The 16,946-nt window shown below is 47.1% G+C and overlaps 1 protein-coding gene and 1 long non-coding RNA gene across 3 annotated transcripts in view; both read left to right on the forward strand.

The window, feature by feature from the left end:
* The window catches only part of LOC309588148, a 99,641-nt gene extending 98,711 nt beyond the window's left edge, over positions 1-930 (forward strand). Inside the window, exon 5 of one of the 2 annotated variants that reach the window (XR_014227685.1) lies at positions 482-930. This is a non-coding gene — a long non-coding RNA (uncharacterized lncRNA). The remainder of the gene's footprint in view (positions 1-481) is intronic. The other variant, XR_014227686.1, reaches the window with a different exon arrangement.
* A 5,330-nt stretch (positions 931-6,260) lies between these two features.
* The window catches only part of KIZ (kizuna centrosomal protein), a 50,466-nt gene continuing 39,780 nt past the window's right edge, over positions 6,261-16,946 (forward strand). The window contains exons 1-3 of the mRNA XM_082307062.1: positions 6,261-6,363; positions 11,444-11,506; positions 13,041-13,197. Coding sequence (XP_082163188.1) covers positions 6,284-6,363; positions 11,444-11,506; positions 13,041-13,197 — 300 coding nt within the window. The 5' untranslated portion in view covers positions 6,261-6,283. The remainder of the gene's footprint in view (positions 6,364-11,443; positions 11,507-13,040; positions 13,198-16,946) is intronic.

A 16,946-nucleotide genomic window follows, 5' to 3' on the forward strand; every position in this document is an offset into this window, starting at 1 on the left:
GGGGCAGGTTTGAACCCCCGGCGGATGCTCTCCGTCCCGCAATCTGTAACGAAGGCGATCTCGGTGGTCGTGGTCTGCGGTGTCTGGCGCGCTCTGCCTCGCGCCGCTGGGCCAAGCTGCAGCCTGCGCGGCGGAGCAGCGCTGCCTGCTGCGGGACCCGGACGGGCCGCGGTGGATTCGGTGCTGGCTATGTGTTGGTGAGCCATCGTCTTCTTCCTGCTCTCTTTTTGGTTACTGCAGGCCTGAGACATTCCATAATGATCTGAAATAGCACAAAAGAGTCTTTCCTGCACAGAAATACATCAGAGCTGTTTCAGATTGAGCAACAGAAATTAAAGCCGTGGTTGCGCAGGGAAGGCATAGACGATTTCAGAGGAGACAGGAACAGAGCCTTTTGACGCTCTGCTGCGAGTGGCCTCGTTCAAATTCAGCCTCTTGTCTCGCATCTCAGAAAATCTAAATTCAGTTCTCATTTCTCCAGGGATGGGGAAACTCAACACCGTCAATCTCCTCTTTCTTCTTCAGACAACAGCAGACACTTAAATGGAGACCGGTTAATTCCTCGTGTCTACATCTTAGAAAGAGAAGTGACTTTGAATTATCGGGAGAGCAGAGACCCGAAATCTCCCAGACATCCTCTCAGGACCCTCGGCTGGGAACAGCCCGAGTCAGGCCATACCTGATCCTTTCTGGCCTTGGGGCCTCATGTGCCGCGTGGGAGACTCGGAAAGCGCTTTGAGGTGGCCGGAGAGGAGGGGCGCTTCCCGGCAAACGGACTCTGAACTGGTCCCCTCCCCACGCCACAGCATTTCTCTTGCTCATTAACAACGCGGAGCCGTAAACAATGGCGTGTGCTTGTCTCTAAATTCTCCAGGATTAATTCAAAATTCATTGGCAATGCCATTACTAGAGACTTTTCAATTATCTCAATAGGCTTTGGATAAGGCCCTTACATTCTTAATAAAGATGATATAGTTTTAAATGCTGTAGTCTTGTTCTGAAGTTTTTTTATTTAATCAGCCACTATCGTTGGCGTCTGCGTTAACAAGTTCTTGCTGGAGGAACTCATTTCACCTGTCCTGTCGGCAGCAAAAACCGCCGCCTTCAGTAAGACAATGTATTTTCTATTTATGCATCAGAAACAAGTAATAATAGCTTTCAAGGAACTGTAACATTTAATGAAAGCATTTTATTACATTAAAATTTATTAAAATTTAAGCATTAAATTCAACATGCTAATTACTGTTTCCATGCACTGACACTGACAGTCGGAAATGGATCCACACAACTGCTCTGCTGAGATATGTTCACTGGTGCTATTTGCTCTTTGATTACTAATGTATTATTAGTGCTCTTCATTTGGGACTCGATTCATTAACAAAAAGACTTATATGGGCATTATGTAAATTTTTTGTATGTCTTTTACATAGCTACCAGGGCATGTATTATGAATCTAATTGAAAAGGGGGGAAAAAAAAAAAGGAAAGAAAATGTATTCAGCTCTGTCCTGACTTGTGGGCAAGCTCTAGCTCGATGTACAGTCGCTCTCAGAAATCAAATAAGCGCAGAGAGGAAAAACCTCTTTTCAGTGCATCGCAGTCTGTGTTTCTGCAAATCCCTTTCCAGAGAAACCAGGCGCAAACCCCAGCCTGCTGCGTTTTGGCAGAAATAGCAAAATGGTGGCAAGGAACGAAGCTGAAGCGTTCAGGCTCTCTCCTATATCTCATCCGCCTGCCTGCTGTGTGCGCCGGTGCTGGCAGCTAATCGCCCCTTCTGGTGTTACTCACCGATTTCTCTTTAGTGCTTTTGAAGTTGTGGTTTGGTTTATTCTAATCCAGGCGTTGTCAAGCAATATTTGTATTTCTCACGTTAAGTGAAACTCGGCTAAAAGCAGAGAGGGCCCTTAATCTGTGAAAGCTCATCATTAGCGTCGCGGCAGCGGTGCGAGGCGGGGGGGCGTGCAGAGGCTACTGGGGGGAGGCTTTGTCCCCAGACACCCTACGCGAGGACACCGACAATTTCTGCTTCACGGAGAGTTTCCCATCTTCCCTGGACCAGGTGGCGTCCCCTGCAGAGTCTGGCTTTAGACCGGAGGCTGTGGCAGAGGATCTGCAGCAGGTACACACTGTGCATGGATCTATCGCTCAGGAAAACCGGCAGACCCTCCGACAGATGCAGTCAAGGGCCGGGGAGAGGGGAGAGGCCACGGGTCAGACAGACAGACAGACAGACAACCTGTAGCACCTGGGGAAAAAAAAGCATGGAGCAGATAAGTAGGGCAGAAAAAACTACGGCGGCGATCGTTGGAAAGCTCCCAATCGTGAAAGAGGCAGAAACATATGATTTTTGACTCCCGTTTCCCTCCCGCGCGGCGCCGCCAGCCTGCTGCCGGGCTCCCGCGGCAGGAGGGTGCCCTGCACACCCTCAGCGTGGCTGGCACCTTGCCCCCCAGCCTCCGCTGGAGGGGAGCGGCCAGGCTGTCTCTGGGGGCGCGCCTTGGCACTCCCTCGCCCCCCTCGTCCCCTACAAAGATACGCTCTTTTTCACTTTCTTCTCTTTCTCTCATCCCTTGTCTCTCCGGCAGGTGAGCGCCCTGCGGCCAGATGCTCATCACAGCGAGGCGAATCCCGCACCTTCGGGGGTCCTGTTACGGCTCCAGGGGAAAGCAGGGTGCTGAAAGCACGCGCCGCGCCGTTTCCTCCCTAAATTAAAAAGAGTGTGTACAGCTGTTAAGATTAGCGCACATCAATCCCTGCATTTGAATCAAGAGGTACTTTCGTTTGGCAGCTACTGGGGGAAAAAAACATAATTTCATTCAAAGTGTATTTAATAAGACAGAAGGAGACAGATTTCTTTGACGGTTTTACAGCTCTTATCAGATTACGTTAAAATTAAATTAAAACAATCCAAAAGAAGTGTTAAGTACTGAAGGGAGAACACAAACAAAACACTCCTCTCCCTGGGCTTTCAGGGAGGGGGTACTGATGTTAGTTATCAGGGACACGAGTAATCAGATGATTCCCGAGTCAGCGCGGAGCCCGTGGGTGTCAGCGCGGGGATCACGGTGCCGGCCCGGGGCTGCGGAGGGCGAGCGCCTGCCCTGCACCCACCGGGAGCGAAGGGCGAGAGGGACAAAATGGGAAATACACCATTTCCAGGCTGAGGCTTCTTAATTCCTTGGGTTTTGGTGACTAAAACATCAGGGTGTTTAACCCTGCCTGCTTTTCTTCCTTCTACTTTGGCTTTCCTTCTGCTTTTGTCCTCCGCACTGCCCGCAGCGCTGGGGCTGGTGAGGGCAGCTTAGCACCATCCCCGTCAGCGCTGCCGCCCTTTACACCCCGCAGTCACCCCCGCCCTCCCGGCCTCTCCTCTCCACCGGCACCGTTTCGCCACCGTCCCCTCAGTTGGTCACCGTCACCCCTCACGTTCGCTCCACCGTGGTCCGCGATGACAACAAAAGAAACGGACCGGGGTTGGAAAGGCCCGCTGAAGAAATAAACCCTGCGGTCCTGGGGGTCTCGCCTCCCGCGCCGAGCTGTCAGGTGGAGGGCAGCCCCTTCCAGCTGAAGCCCGGCAGTCTTCGTCTGGGAATAAGGTTTGCCGGCATGTAAATATAATATACGCCCGTAATTTTAGATAGCGCTAGAAGCGCTGGAAAGTTTTGATATTATTTTAGCAAGCACAAATATTTTCGAAAGCAGTTTAGTCTTCCAGAACCAAACCTGGTATGTCACTGGTGCAGGCTTAAGAAAGCCGGATTCTTTGCCTGCTTTGAAAAATAACAAAATTGTAGTATATGAAAGTGTTTTCTTGTTCAAACACCATGCAGCGTTTGACAGTTTTCTGCACTGACAATCAGCGATGCATTCAAAATATGTGTCAGCCCGACAGAGCGCGGTTCATGGCTGACGTTCTGAAATAACAAGTTTTTAGCGTCTCACCTCGGTGTCAAAGGGGAGACTATTTATTTTGAGGGAGATATTAGCAATGAGAGCCATTATGAGGGACCTTCTGGGGGAAAAAAAGGCAATTTAACGATGAAGCAACCATGAAACCCTTTTTATTTCCATTTTATCTGCCCCCGTGAGCGAGCAGGAACATCACGCTGCACAAAGGCTCCGGAGAAGTCTTGGTGCTACAAGTAACTCGCGAGGAGGGCAGGGGATCGCGTCCGCAGCCGAGATGCCAAAGCCCCGTTTTTTCCCCGATATATTTTTAAAGGAAAGGGCAGGCGGTGGTGGACCTGGGTTGCAAAGTCGGGATCTGGGGAAAAAATGCCCAACTTTGGAAATTTAGGCGAGCTCAGACGCAGATTCAGGTGTCAGTCCTTGTGAAGATGTGAACGCGCGCTGTGATGGAGGTCTCCATAACGCGTCTTTGCTTTCGGTAAACAGAAGAGCGCAAAAGGGGAGTACGTCTTTTATTGTGAGTGCGTTTTATGTGAATTCAGTAATAAAAGGCTCCCAAATCTGCAAATCCTTTGCATATGTGTTTTCTTGAGTAGGTAAGCTCTTACACGAGCTAAAGCCTTCCCTATCTTATTGAGCCATTTATTTCTAGCGGATCTGCAAAGGCTAAGCCAGACAGCAGCTATGGTTATTCAAGTGACAGAAGCTAATTTGGGGACTGTTAAGTACCGCTACATCAATTCAGCAAAGCTTTTTATTTTACATTTAAATTTGGTTTATCCAAGTTCGAGGCTCGAAGGTGTCGAAAAACACTAGGAACGCTGCTGTCAGACGCTGCCGAAACCCGGCAGAGGAACCCCGACCCGCGGGACGGGGCCGCCCCGCGGGAGCCCGGAGCTCGTCCCGACGCTCCCGAGCCTTCCGAGATCCCCGGCGCTGGGCCGTGGCTCGGGCCGTGCCCCCAGCCCTGCCGCCATACAGCTGCTGCTTTCTCCTGGCGGCTGCGGGGCACAACTTCTAACGAAGGGTAGTTATGGGGATGACCTCGTACTAATTGTGTACCGATTGCTGTTCTAATTATGCTCAAGCATTTCATAGCTATCCGCAAATTTGTCTATTGATGCAGCATTCCTTCTCCTTAAATTCAAATACCCTCGCAGTAGGTGACAGAACTTTATTGGGGCCCTGGAACCTAAGCACTAATTGAGCAACTTCCTTTCAAAGGGATCTAAGTTTTTATCTGAAAATGAAAAATCGTGTTTTTCTTTCCTACTTCGTTTACCAGCTGGAGGTGTAAATGCCGGGTTTGCCAGGGCTGGTCCGGTGCTCGCTGGAGGCGGCGCGGCTTTTCCCACGGACCTGCGGTGAGAGGACACCACCGAGCTCTGCCAGCTGGACAAAGTGGCAATTCACAGGCGGAGGAATCTGGAATTTTATTGAGATGTTTGATTTCAATACAAGTGGAAATAAGCCATTTGCATTTTCTGGTTGTTTTTTTCCTGGAAAACCTAGCGTACAATAAACTCCGTAGAACAGACTGTTAAAGGGGGGGCCCTGTTGCCATAACTGTTCAGCAGCTCCCAGTTATTTTTGGAATTAACGTCCCGTGCCTTGCAAAGTCCCCATTTCCCCCTTTTCCCGAGGCACGGAGATCACTGCCTCGCCCCGGGCCACCGAGCGGCTGGGGCCCCGCTCTCAGCACCAGCCTGGAGACGTGACTGGCCGTTACAGCCACTTTGGCTGCTGTGGTAATACCCGAATTAACAGAGTTAATATGATTATATGAACAGATGAGGTAATAATTTAGGAATAAATGCTTTAAATCTCAGCAGTCCCCAAGCTTAGGCCGCAGATTTCCAGCGCGACGGCAGGGAGCCCTCGCACAGCTCTCGGGTGCGTGCCCGCCGCCTCCCGCACCGCCAGCGCTCTCGGTAGCCCTCTGCTGTGTTTTTAAGCCATTAAAGGCTGAAAAATGCCACAAAGGCTTAAAAATTGCACAACGGCTGGACGGGGGGCAGCCTCTGAGGAACGGGGGGGGCCCCGTCCCCTGCCTGCTGCTTGGCGGGGGGCAGCGGGCCCTCACCCGCGCCCGCTGCCCAGACCCTCGCCCGGTTTGGGTCTCCCCGCGCTCGCTGGGTGCGGGCACGCCGGCGGCGGCCCCACGCCATCGCCATCGCCATCATCACGCCATCGCCGTTGCCCTTCCCCGCCATCGCCCCCCGCCATCGCCCTTCCCGCCGGGCGGGAAGCCGGCAGCGCCCCGCCCCGCCCCGTCCCCATGGCAACGCCCGCGCGGGGCGGGGGACTTCCGGGGCGGGGCCGGCGCGGTGCAGGGCGGGAGCCGTCGCTCTGGCCACCGCCGTAAACAGGGCGGCATGAGCGGGCCCGGCCCCGGCCCCGGCCCCGGCGGCTCCTGCCAGCGGCCCGGCAGCCTCCTGCGCCGCCTCCGCCACAGGTGAGGACACCGCACGCCCCTCCGCCGGGCCCCCGGCCCGCACCGCCCCGGCCCGGCCCGCACGCCGCTCTCCTGAGGGGGCAAGCTGCCGTGCGCCCCGGGGCGGCGGGGAAGGCGGGCTCCCGCCTTCCCGGGAGGGCACGGAGTGGGCTTCTTTCGGCCGGTTTTGTACGGGGCGGCGCTGAGAGCCGGCTGACGGGTGCCGCCGGACGCGCGGTGGCAGTCACCCCGCTGGGCCGCTCCGCCCCGGCGTCCCGGGCGCCGTCCGCCCCCCCGAGCAGCGCTCCCGGGCCCTGCGGCGGCGCGGGCGGAGCTGCTGCCGCCGTAACCGCACCCGCCAGTCCCGGGGAGGCCGGGCTGTCGGAGCGGGCTGGCTGATGAGCGGGCACGCACAGGTGTTTCTCCCACAGGCATCCTCTTAATCCTTAAAAAAACCCACCAAGTTATTTTAGGTGTTCCAGTTTGCGGGCGCTTCAGGGCGCGTCTGCCTTCCCGGGAAGAAGCAAGCGTGGGTGCTGGCGCTCGCGTCCCGAGGGGCTCGGGCCGGGGGTGGCGAAGCCCGCGCGCGGGGCGCCGCTGCGGTGACCCCAGAACCGGCCTCCATCGGCGCTCGTTTCTCTTACCCGGCCGGAGGAAGTCTCTTGAGATCCTTCTGGTATACTGTCACGAACTTGCTGTTCAAGCAGCGCCCGATTTCTGTCCAATACAGAAGACTTTGATTTCTGGGTCTCGCGCTAGCATCTCCGGCGTACGGTATTAGCAGAAGTAATAACCGCACGGCCGTGAGAATCTAAACTCGCGTGTAGATAGTGCTTTTACAAAAATGCTGCGCGTATCTTCGCTAATATCCTGTTCTGGTCTGGAATACCACTGGCAAACAAAACGGGAATAACTGGCTGTTTAAAAGACTGGATAAGACTATACAAAGTATACTTTTATTGCATAGAAATTATTAAAGATGTGGGCCCTAGATACGGAAGACACTTTATCTAAATTGCAGCATTGGAAAATGGAGAGGGCAGATTAAAATCTGCGTGTTCTAGACTGCGTGCTGCTTCAAACTACGTCTGTGTGCAGATATGCCTCGTATTCAGCGTAGAGATGTCTTGTGCTTCCCCAGAGCCTGATCTGCGTGAAGTTTGGCTGCCTCTTTTGTAGCTTCTCAGTTGTCTGAGCTAGGGCTGCGCTCGCACGGCACAAGTGGACTGCTCCTCTGAAACCGCTGGGAACGTCGCGCGTTTCAGACGTCAGCTCCTCGGCCTCATTCAGTTGCGGGAGGTTCGGGAGTTATCTGGGGAAGGGGAATTACAGGCAGACAGGCAGCATGATTGCGTAAGCTGTGCTTCCTTTGGAGAGCCAGCTTCACGGGTCTTGTGATAATAAATATGCCTTTTCTGCCTGGCACGCGTCTGTTGTATGTGCTTCAAAACTGAAAATAAAAGGTGTATTTGTACTTGGTGGCGTTGACAAACAAGGAGTAACTCATGCCAGTCTGCAAGTTGTATGCTGCTGTTGCCTCTGGGAATGGCGCTGCAGAGGGTGTTGCTCTTCAGAATTTCTCAAAGTGATGCCTTTTATCTAAACAACTTTTAAAAGTGTAAAATATAAAAACTTGTTAGATTGCTGGAGCATTTCAGCTTTTTAAGTCCTGCTTTGGAATTCTGCACTGATCTAATTTCAAGTCACCTGTTCTGAGACCTGAAGTACCCGACGGCTGTTTCACTCCTGACTGCCGCCGTCCTGCTTTCAGTTCGAGTTGTGCTTGAGCAAACAACACTACTACCGCTACTACTAAGCTGTATGTGCAAGAGCTTGAATATGGTGAGGAAGCTGCTGCTCGGTTATGTCCCCTGTCTGACGTGGTGAACTAGAAGGGAATCCTCATGAATATTTCTTTTCTGCCTGTTTTCAATCTCTTTTTTTTCTTTGACTATCTAAGTTCTGACGTGCTTGAGAAATTAGCCACCAGATATTAAGCTTCTGATAAATATTCAGCATGGACTGCCTTGAGACTTGTGCAAAAACCCCATAACTGTACCTTAAATTACATGTTAGACTCTATTGGCCATGTTTTACTGCCTAATGCTGGTACTTTGTCCAATCTAAATATAAAAATTACTGCGTGCATAGTTCTCTGTACGCAGGTCAGTGGTATCTGTGTTGTGTGCAAAATTAGAGAGAATTAGGTTTAAGGGGTCTGAGATAACTGAAATGAGGTAGAGAGTTTGCCTTTGGTGTTTTATACAGACCTGACCGTGTTGTGATTACTCAGCATTTAATCTTCAGTGGCTGCTGGTGAGAAAGGCAGGGTTTGAGCCCTGTGGGCCATGAAGTAGATGAATTAGATAGTTAAGTGCTGTACTTAACGCTGTGGCTAACTTTGCAATTAGCTTTGCTTTTCGGACAGTGAGGCCAGATGCTTCACGCTACGGGTGATTTGCAGTAAATGTGTACAGATACTGAGATGTCCTGGACAGAGAATATAAACCAGGCAGGGTTATTAGCTTCAGAAATACCTGCTGGCGTGGGTTGTATGTAGGAGATGGTGCTAAACAGGCCCCCTCTTACCCGCCCTGGGGACCAGCGCCGTTGGCTAAGGCTTGAGCAGGCTCTGGCCAGGCGCCAGGCTGGTAAGGTGGATGCAGCTCAGTGCTCAACAGTTGATTTAATGTCAGATTGGTGTAGAAAAACAACGGCAGAAATAACATCTCTTACTTTTATGGGAAGATTGCATTGTGCCCAAGTGTCGTGCCATTTTTTATGTACTTATCTCAACAGGGTATCATGACAGGAGTACTGTTATTCCTACATTATGGATGCAGAACTGAAGCACAAAGAGACTAAGGCCTGGTATCTCAAAAAGTATTGAGGCATCTTAGTCCTGCTGGTTTAAATGGGAGGTGAGGGATCAAACATCACTACAGATCGATGCCTGGTAAAATGCCAGAGATTAGAGAGAGTTTGTGGCTGACCAGGGAATTTAATTCTGCGCTCAAATCCCAAACCAACACTCTTTCTCTGCAGACTGAAGATTCAGGGTTGTTTGAAAATGAGACACTGAGATCCTTAAAAAGTTCTGAGGTGTCCTATTTTTGCCCATTTAAAAAAAAAGTTGATAACTGACTGTTTGCACCATTTTAACCTAATGCAAAACTGCATGAGCAAATGAAAGTTTCAGGCAGAGCACTTTGTTTTTTCATGTAAAAAAAGGAGGTGGTGGTGGTGCAGTGGAGCGGCCAGAACGATCCCTGTGCTGCTTCGAGCTTCGCTTCTGTCGCTGGCACAAAGGAACTGTGCTGGAACCTCGTCAGAACCCGGGCAAGCAAATGCACAAGTAAAGTCTTGATCACCTCTAATTTGGTGCTTGGACAGAGCTGCGTTGCGAAACACCAGAAGCTGCGCGGTAACCATTTTAGGCATCCATAGTGATGATACTCAAATGCTGAGAGGCTCTTACCTGGTGTTTTTTATACTGCTTTGTCTTGCCTCGAGAAGACCTTATATATTTGTGTGCTGTCTAAACAGCTGTAACAGACGAACGAGTGGGATACTGAAAAACGGCGCCGGTAGAAAGGAAGCGATCTTTCAGGAGCTGAGGAATGTGATGTGCTACCTGTGGTATCGGAGAAGGAGAAATAGGATTGGAGCCAATGGCTGCTGGCATCCATCGGTTACATCCATCAGGATATCAGTGTTCTTCATTGAGTCATGAAAATTACTTCTAGAAGTGTAAAAACAAGATCTTGAAATCTGCTTTTGCTTAGCTGTCCATCATGTAAAAGGAAATTGAAAGGATGAGATCCCAGATGAAGCGTGGCTTTTAAATTGCATACATGACATGAAAACCTAATCTTGTTTCAGACAGTGGCAGGATCAGATGGGTAAAATGGATGCATTGATCTCTCAGGCTAAGAAGCAGAAAGGTTGGGTTGGTTTTTTTTTTCCTTGCTTTCCTCTGTGCAGGGCAACTGGGAGGAGGCAAATGTGTGTGGCTGTGACACGGACGTGTTTCTAGGGGAGTGCACAAATCCGTAATAAGCATGCCCAGCCATATGGCTGCATGCGATCTCATGTATCTGCCCCCATCGCTACACATGTACAGCCTTCCTGGCTAATAAGAATTTGATGTTATTTTTTCATAAGCAACTTGGGGTACTTGCTTTGGTTGTTGCAGGGTTTGTAATGTGAATCTACTGGAAGCCTCTGTCTTATCCACTGCTTTTTTTTTTTTTTTTGGCTCATGGGATGGTTGCTCATCTTCAGATGCAATTTATAATTATTAAATAATAACAGGTTTACTCTTGTCTCTTCCTGAAAATAGATTCTTTTGGAAATAGATTGTAGATGAGGTGTGGAGTTTGTTCTTAAGCAGCCTGATCATTCCCACGGGCCTGTACCCTTGCGCTGCTTTTGGCAGATAGAGGTGGCCTCATAGCATTTTCACCACCGTAAATGCTTGTGATGGTTACTTATATCTGTTACCCTTTAGTAAGTTCTGGCAGGTAGTGCTAGCGTATCTCTAGAGGTACTTGGCTTTAATGCGTAAGTGTGAAATATGCGCTTGATTTTAAGTTCAAATAGTTAAATAAAATACTTGGCTAGCACGTTGAGTCTGTAAGCCGGGAAAGAGTTGGGACCCCAACAGGGGGACGAGCTGGGGACCTGCCGGGCTGGGGTCTACAGCCCCTCCGGCGCCTGCTGGAGAAGGGGCTTGAAACAGCGACTTGAGCTGGGCAGTCTCTGGCTGTTTTGGGGGGGGTCTCGTGTGGGTATGTACGTGTTCAGGCATCTTTTCCCTTTAAAACAACCTAGCTCTTGTTCCAGTGAGGAACAAAGAGAAGGAAAAGCTTTGAGGTGCTGTCTTTTGGTTTGGTGGTTTGTTTTTTGGTTTGTTTTCTTTTTTTTTTTTTGTTTGTGATAAGCTTGGCTGGCAGATCAATCTGTAAGGCTACCGATCTAGGGAAAATACGCTCCCTGCTCTGAAAAGTTTATGCTCTGTGAAATGCTTTACGTCTTGCATTTTAAGAGTTTAAATTGTGAAACAGTCTTATCTTACGATATGTTGTTTGTTTTCTTCCAGTGAAGCCAAAAGGCTGGAATTGGAAAGAAAACTGATGGAATACAGAAAGTCTGATGCATACCTGTAAGCCTATTTAAAAGCTTCTTATACGTTATTTTATTTTAGTTACAAAGACTTGAGGTATCATGGAATGCTTTCAGAATGTTATCTTAAAGTTTTTTTATAACAATAAATTTCTGTTCATATGTTAAGTATAAGGTAAGATTCATCTCTCTAAGTTATTGATGAAATAACTTCACCAATAACATAACAACTTATTCCATGAATACTGAAATATTATTAGCTTAGTAATAACTAACATGCAAGTTGGTTTTAGGCAACTTTTGCAAAATCACTGTAGCATAGTTTGTGCTAGAAGGTCCCGGGGTCTCAAAGTCTGAAAGTTTTAGGAAGCCCCAGAGCATATTCTGGGTTCTGGTCCTGCTCCTTGGATTGTTTCTGCATTATGTATTTAATGTAAATTGCATATAAATTGCATATACAGTCTGTACAAAAAAAACCAAACTCTGAACAACAAACCAAAGCAAAAAAACCCAAACTGTAAACAACAAACCAAAGCAAAACACCCCAACCAACAACAAAAGAGGGCTGAGAAGTGTCTCGTCCAGTGTTCCTTTCCTCAAATGTGTTTTGTAAAGCTCATAGAGGTGACTTTTCTGTCTTGGCTCGAGGGACTGAGGGCTAGCTGCAATAATGGCCAATCCCTTAGGAACTCCTCTTCTGAAAGAGGGCCTTTAGATGAGAAAATGAAGATGTAAATTGAAGAAAAAAGTGCCTGAACAGGTGGGGAAACATCACATGTACTTTGTTTTCTGTTTTTATTTGATTTATTTTAATCTACCAGGTTTTGAAGTTAAGTTTCTCTGAAAATATTGGCAGCTTGGGGGATTTACATTGCCATTTCACTACTGATTTAAGCAGACCTGTAGGCAGATTGAGACCAAAAGATGCTCCTGACTGCCCCTGGTTCACATTTTCCCTTTCTTGGCCCTAACGCTTGTGTGGCTGCCCTGTCATCAGATAAGAAAATAGGTCTGGCTGGAAGTGAATCGGTTTTTTGGGTGGGTGAGAACTGGTTTAGGTGGATTTTCAGCTGGATTACTCTTGGCCTGATGTGCCATGTGGCCACATAGCAGATAGTGTTGGCACAAAAAAGGAAGGCTTGGAGTGAGATGCCCCTTTTGGCGGCAGCATGGATTTAGGTCGGCTTAAAGCAGTTGTGAAACCACAGCCTTACTGTTACAATTTGTATGACTTTCAGAGCACGTTCTTCTAAATACAGTTTTCATTTTGATTTAATGCGTAAGCAACTAAAACATAATCCATTTAAAACAAATTTACAAGAGTTTTTTAATATACTTACCCTTTTGAACACCAAAACCACTGTCTAAATCTGAAGTTATATAGGAGATATCCTGTCAGTTGTGTAACGTAACTTTAGCCAGCCGTGCAGAAGAATGTGTCTGCTCCTTTTTGGGGGCTGGGGGGCAACTCCCACGTAAGTGTTAGTATGTATGTGTCTGAAGAAAAGTGATTGTAATAGATGCATTTGTTTTATTTTCATACTCGTTAAACACAGTTTCTTTTTCCCCTGTAGAATGAAACTAAAATACATGAAGCTGAAAAAGTACTTGAAAGAAATAGATGAACGACAAAAAACAGCTCTTCTTCGAAACAAGACCTTTTTAAAGGAATTCAACCAATTTGAAGCTCATATGAAAACTTCAGGTTCCGAGATGATTCAGAAGATGGAAGTAACTTTCTATAAGACTTAATACGCTAGTGTTTACTGTTATTACAGAGTTGCTAAATTGGTTTTGTCCGAGTATTACGCACATCAAGACTGCAGATGTTAGTGAAACCTCATCATATGTTTTGGAGTGCTTAAAGCGGTAACGTTTGGGAATTTGAAATGAGCCCAGACTCCGCTAATCGATGAGGTAACAGAGCCTACTGTAGCTGCAGAGGTAGTCAGCAACACTTCACAGAACTCTACCTTTAGCCTACAGTAAAGTGCCCTGTGCTTCCGAGTCTCTTGGAAGCGAGGGAGAAATGAGATCAAAAAAACGTGGAAATGGATCATGTGTTTGGAGTGTTAGTGATAAGATAATAAACCGGCAGTATCTAGGGTAGGGCACAAAGAAGACTCAACTTGTAATATTTTCATAAAGACTTTGTTATAAAACTGAATTTTAGTAAGGCTTTTATTACTTAAAAATACCCAAATACATTTCATGGAAGTCGTTTCAGGATGTATTTTTAATTTTGCTGGTGTAAACACCCTAAATAGGCATAGTCTTGCCCATGCTCATTGCTCTGTCTGAGGAAGTGTACAAGTAAATAACTTCTGCTACAACAAACGACTGTGTTTGAACTATCTGGACTAAAGCTGAACTAAAATGAGGTCACACTTAGTTCTACTGCTAAACAGTCAACTAACAATTCTTGAACAGTGACGAGAGAAAACAACATCCCGTTGCATCACTCGGATCTTTCCTTTTGGTAACTTTTTTGCATGTACTCGGCTTTGATTCAGGTGCCTGCAGAGTTGGAAATTTTGATCTTTCCTTCTGGGCTGGTAAAGTAAAGCCAAAGGAGTGTTTCATCCCCTCGTATACTTTAATTGTGCATCGTAACTGACATGGTGGGAGTGCGGTAGGACCAAATGGCTACTTCAAAGGAGCCTGTACCCAAGAGAATATACTTCTTGCCGTCTTCTTTGTCGCATCTTTGTTATCCAAGATGACGGCAAATGTGCTGCTTTCCCTTTCTCCACTCGTAGCCTTGACTGCTGTCAGCTCAAAGGTCTAACTTTGCAAAAGGGGTCTTATGACTGACTTCACTCCGTGTCGTCAGTTTGAGAACTCGTGCTGGGATGAATTATCCTTATCAAAGAGGCTGTCGAACTACTACGTGCCCGTTCTGTTTTTAAATGACTAATTTCTTAAAAATCACTGCAACAGGCAGAAAACATGCATGGTCATTACACTTTAAAAGAAAGAATAAAAGCTCTCATGAGGACAGATGAAAGTGACTGTTCAGCAGCTGCATTAGCCACCCTCTGCCATTTGTTCTGCCTGTTTCAATTGTTACGGTCCGTAATTCTCATTGTGGAAACGGTTGTCAAAAGTCAGCTTGACTCGGCAGTGTTTTCTTTTTGGAGAACAGTATTTGTCTTCTGGCAAGGCCCTGCTCCCCATGATAACTAGAACTGATAATGAAACGGGGATTTCTGTACTGCCAGTATGTAGTCAATCCACCTTAATACCTTAAAAGAGTAGGGGGAAGAAAAAACTAATTGTGGAAGTAAAAAAAGCATTTATAGTCATTTCATGTATGTTGAGATAAAAAGATCAGTTACCACTAGGCCTGAATTGCTATGGTGGTGGTTTTTTTTTCCAAGCTGAAGTAAAATTTGACGATTCTCTTAATTTTCCAGTCTTTCAGGCCCTCATTTGCAAATGCGAACAGACTTTTTGCTTTTCTTGTTTAGCCCTTTTGGGGTAAATGGCTTCAGTCTTTTTCTCACGGTTATGTATGAGTAATACTAGTTGTAGGTTGAATAGTTACATTAGTTTTGTTTTTTTATAATTAGTGCAGAAATAAGATGAAACTCTTCTAGTATTCTGCGTGTCTTAATGTTTGAAACAAACTTGATCCGGATCCATATTTAAGGTCATATCATAGACAGGATTTTTTAATCATAACTCATGACTGAAGTACTTTCGGTTGAATAGCCTACTATGAGAAACAGCCAAGCTTTGAGGATTTTTGAATCGTATTATTAATATGTTGTCTTGCTATTCCCTGAAGAACAATTGGGGATGTTGCAAAACGATACAGATTGGTAATGATCTCAGATTTAAAAAAATAAAATTGTGACATGCTCGTGCCGCTAATGCATGGAGTCAGATTTTTGAGGAGGTAAAAACGGGGAGGGAAATGTGTTTATATCCGCTTTCTCAGAGCAGTAGCATTCTTCAGAAATATTTGGTAGGGGCTATTTCTATCCCTCTGCCGCTCCCCTTTTTTAATTTGCTGGAAGAAAGGAGGGAAGGAAACAAGTTCGTTGAGGCATTTTAAGCCCCTGTGACGTGGTACTGACACAGCACTTATTTTTGTGTGGCTGTCTAGAACTCAGCTGTGATTGTTTTTTATTTTAAATTAGTTGTCTTTTGATTTCATTGAAAATCTCCTTGCTTTTTTTTTTTTATTAAGAACAGCAGCAGCTAGCTGGCCCCAGACAACTCCCCGTTAGCTGTACCTTGCGATGCATTAACGCCGCCTTCCGTTGTTCATATTGAAGTCGGTAGCCCCAATCTCTGCTTTTCTCTGCTCCTCTGGAAGATTTGTACGTACGGTATTTGAGCTGGGGTGACGAGACCCGCTCGCCTTGATCAGCGCTCCCTCTGAAACACCAGTAGGTTTGCACGGCCTTTTCCTCTTTGGGAGGTGCTGTCCCTGACCTCAGGGTGCAGAGCGGCGGATTTGGGGGGTGGCTAGCTGGTCTCCCTGCCCCTGGAGGTGAGGAAGCTCTCTGGAAAAGATGGTAGCCATCTCTTACGGTGGCAATTGCTTTCCACTCTGATAAACCAGTGGGCTGGCTAACATCCCATGGTTGCGTACCCACATCAATAAATTCCTCGCACGACTATAGCCTGGCTAGTGCCTGGTAATTCTTTTAAGCCTGTTGGGTCTGGTGGCATTCGCAGAGCATCTTTTCCTTGCTTCAGCTTAGCAGCATTTAGTTTAGAGACCATCCCTGGGGGGATGTGTGTGATTCCCCCCCCTTCTTCTTTTTTTTTTTTTTAATAAATTTTTATTTGAAGCAGAGCAGGACCAGGGGTATTTTGTGACGCTAGGTTTCTCCTGTTGTTTTTAAGGAATTTTATTTTTTTTTTTCTGAGCAACCCTAATGCACACCAGTTTGACTGGCGGTAGGTTGTTACGACACACTGGTGTGATCACAGTTGTGCCACGGGTTGATCTGCGTGCAGGGTTTCTGTTCGTTGCTTCCATTTTGATGTTTCTGTGCCATCCATTTTATTTTTGCCAGGTTAGACTTATTTTTCTGAGCTGTTGAACAAAGCACAGATTACATATCCTCTAGGTTACAGTTATGAAAAGCCCCCTTGTTGTGGATTGCATAAGAATTATGGAGCGTGCAATCGTTTAATCTATCATGGAAGTACACAGAAAGAAATTATTGCTATTTTCTCTTCTTTTTTTCCATAGAGAGAGAATGCCCTTTAGGAGTGCTTTATCATAACTATGTGCACAGTTCGTTACGTGGCTGTAGCTGACAGGACTTCATTTGTTTCTGAAAGATTCGCTTTTTCCCCCCGGGTTTGTGTGTCTGCGATTTATTCAGTAATTTTGGGGAGTGTAAGCAAATTCACTTCAGCTTTCGGGGAAAATCCAGTAGTTACATTTGAGTTTCTTTTGAGCATCTTTAATTCTCATGTGGTTAGTTTTCGTTTCTTAAAATTTCACGTTTACAATT

The sequence above is a fragment of the Platalea leucorodia genome (genome assembly GCF_965183815.1).
Source record: "Platalea leucorodia genome assembly, chromosome: 3".
Lineage (NCBI taxonomy): Eukaryota > Metazoa > Chordata > Aves > Pelecaniformes > Threskiornithidae > Platalea > Platalea leucorodia.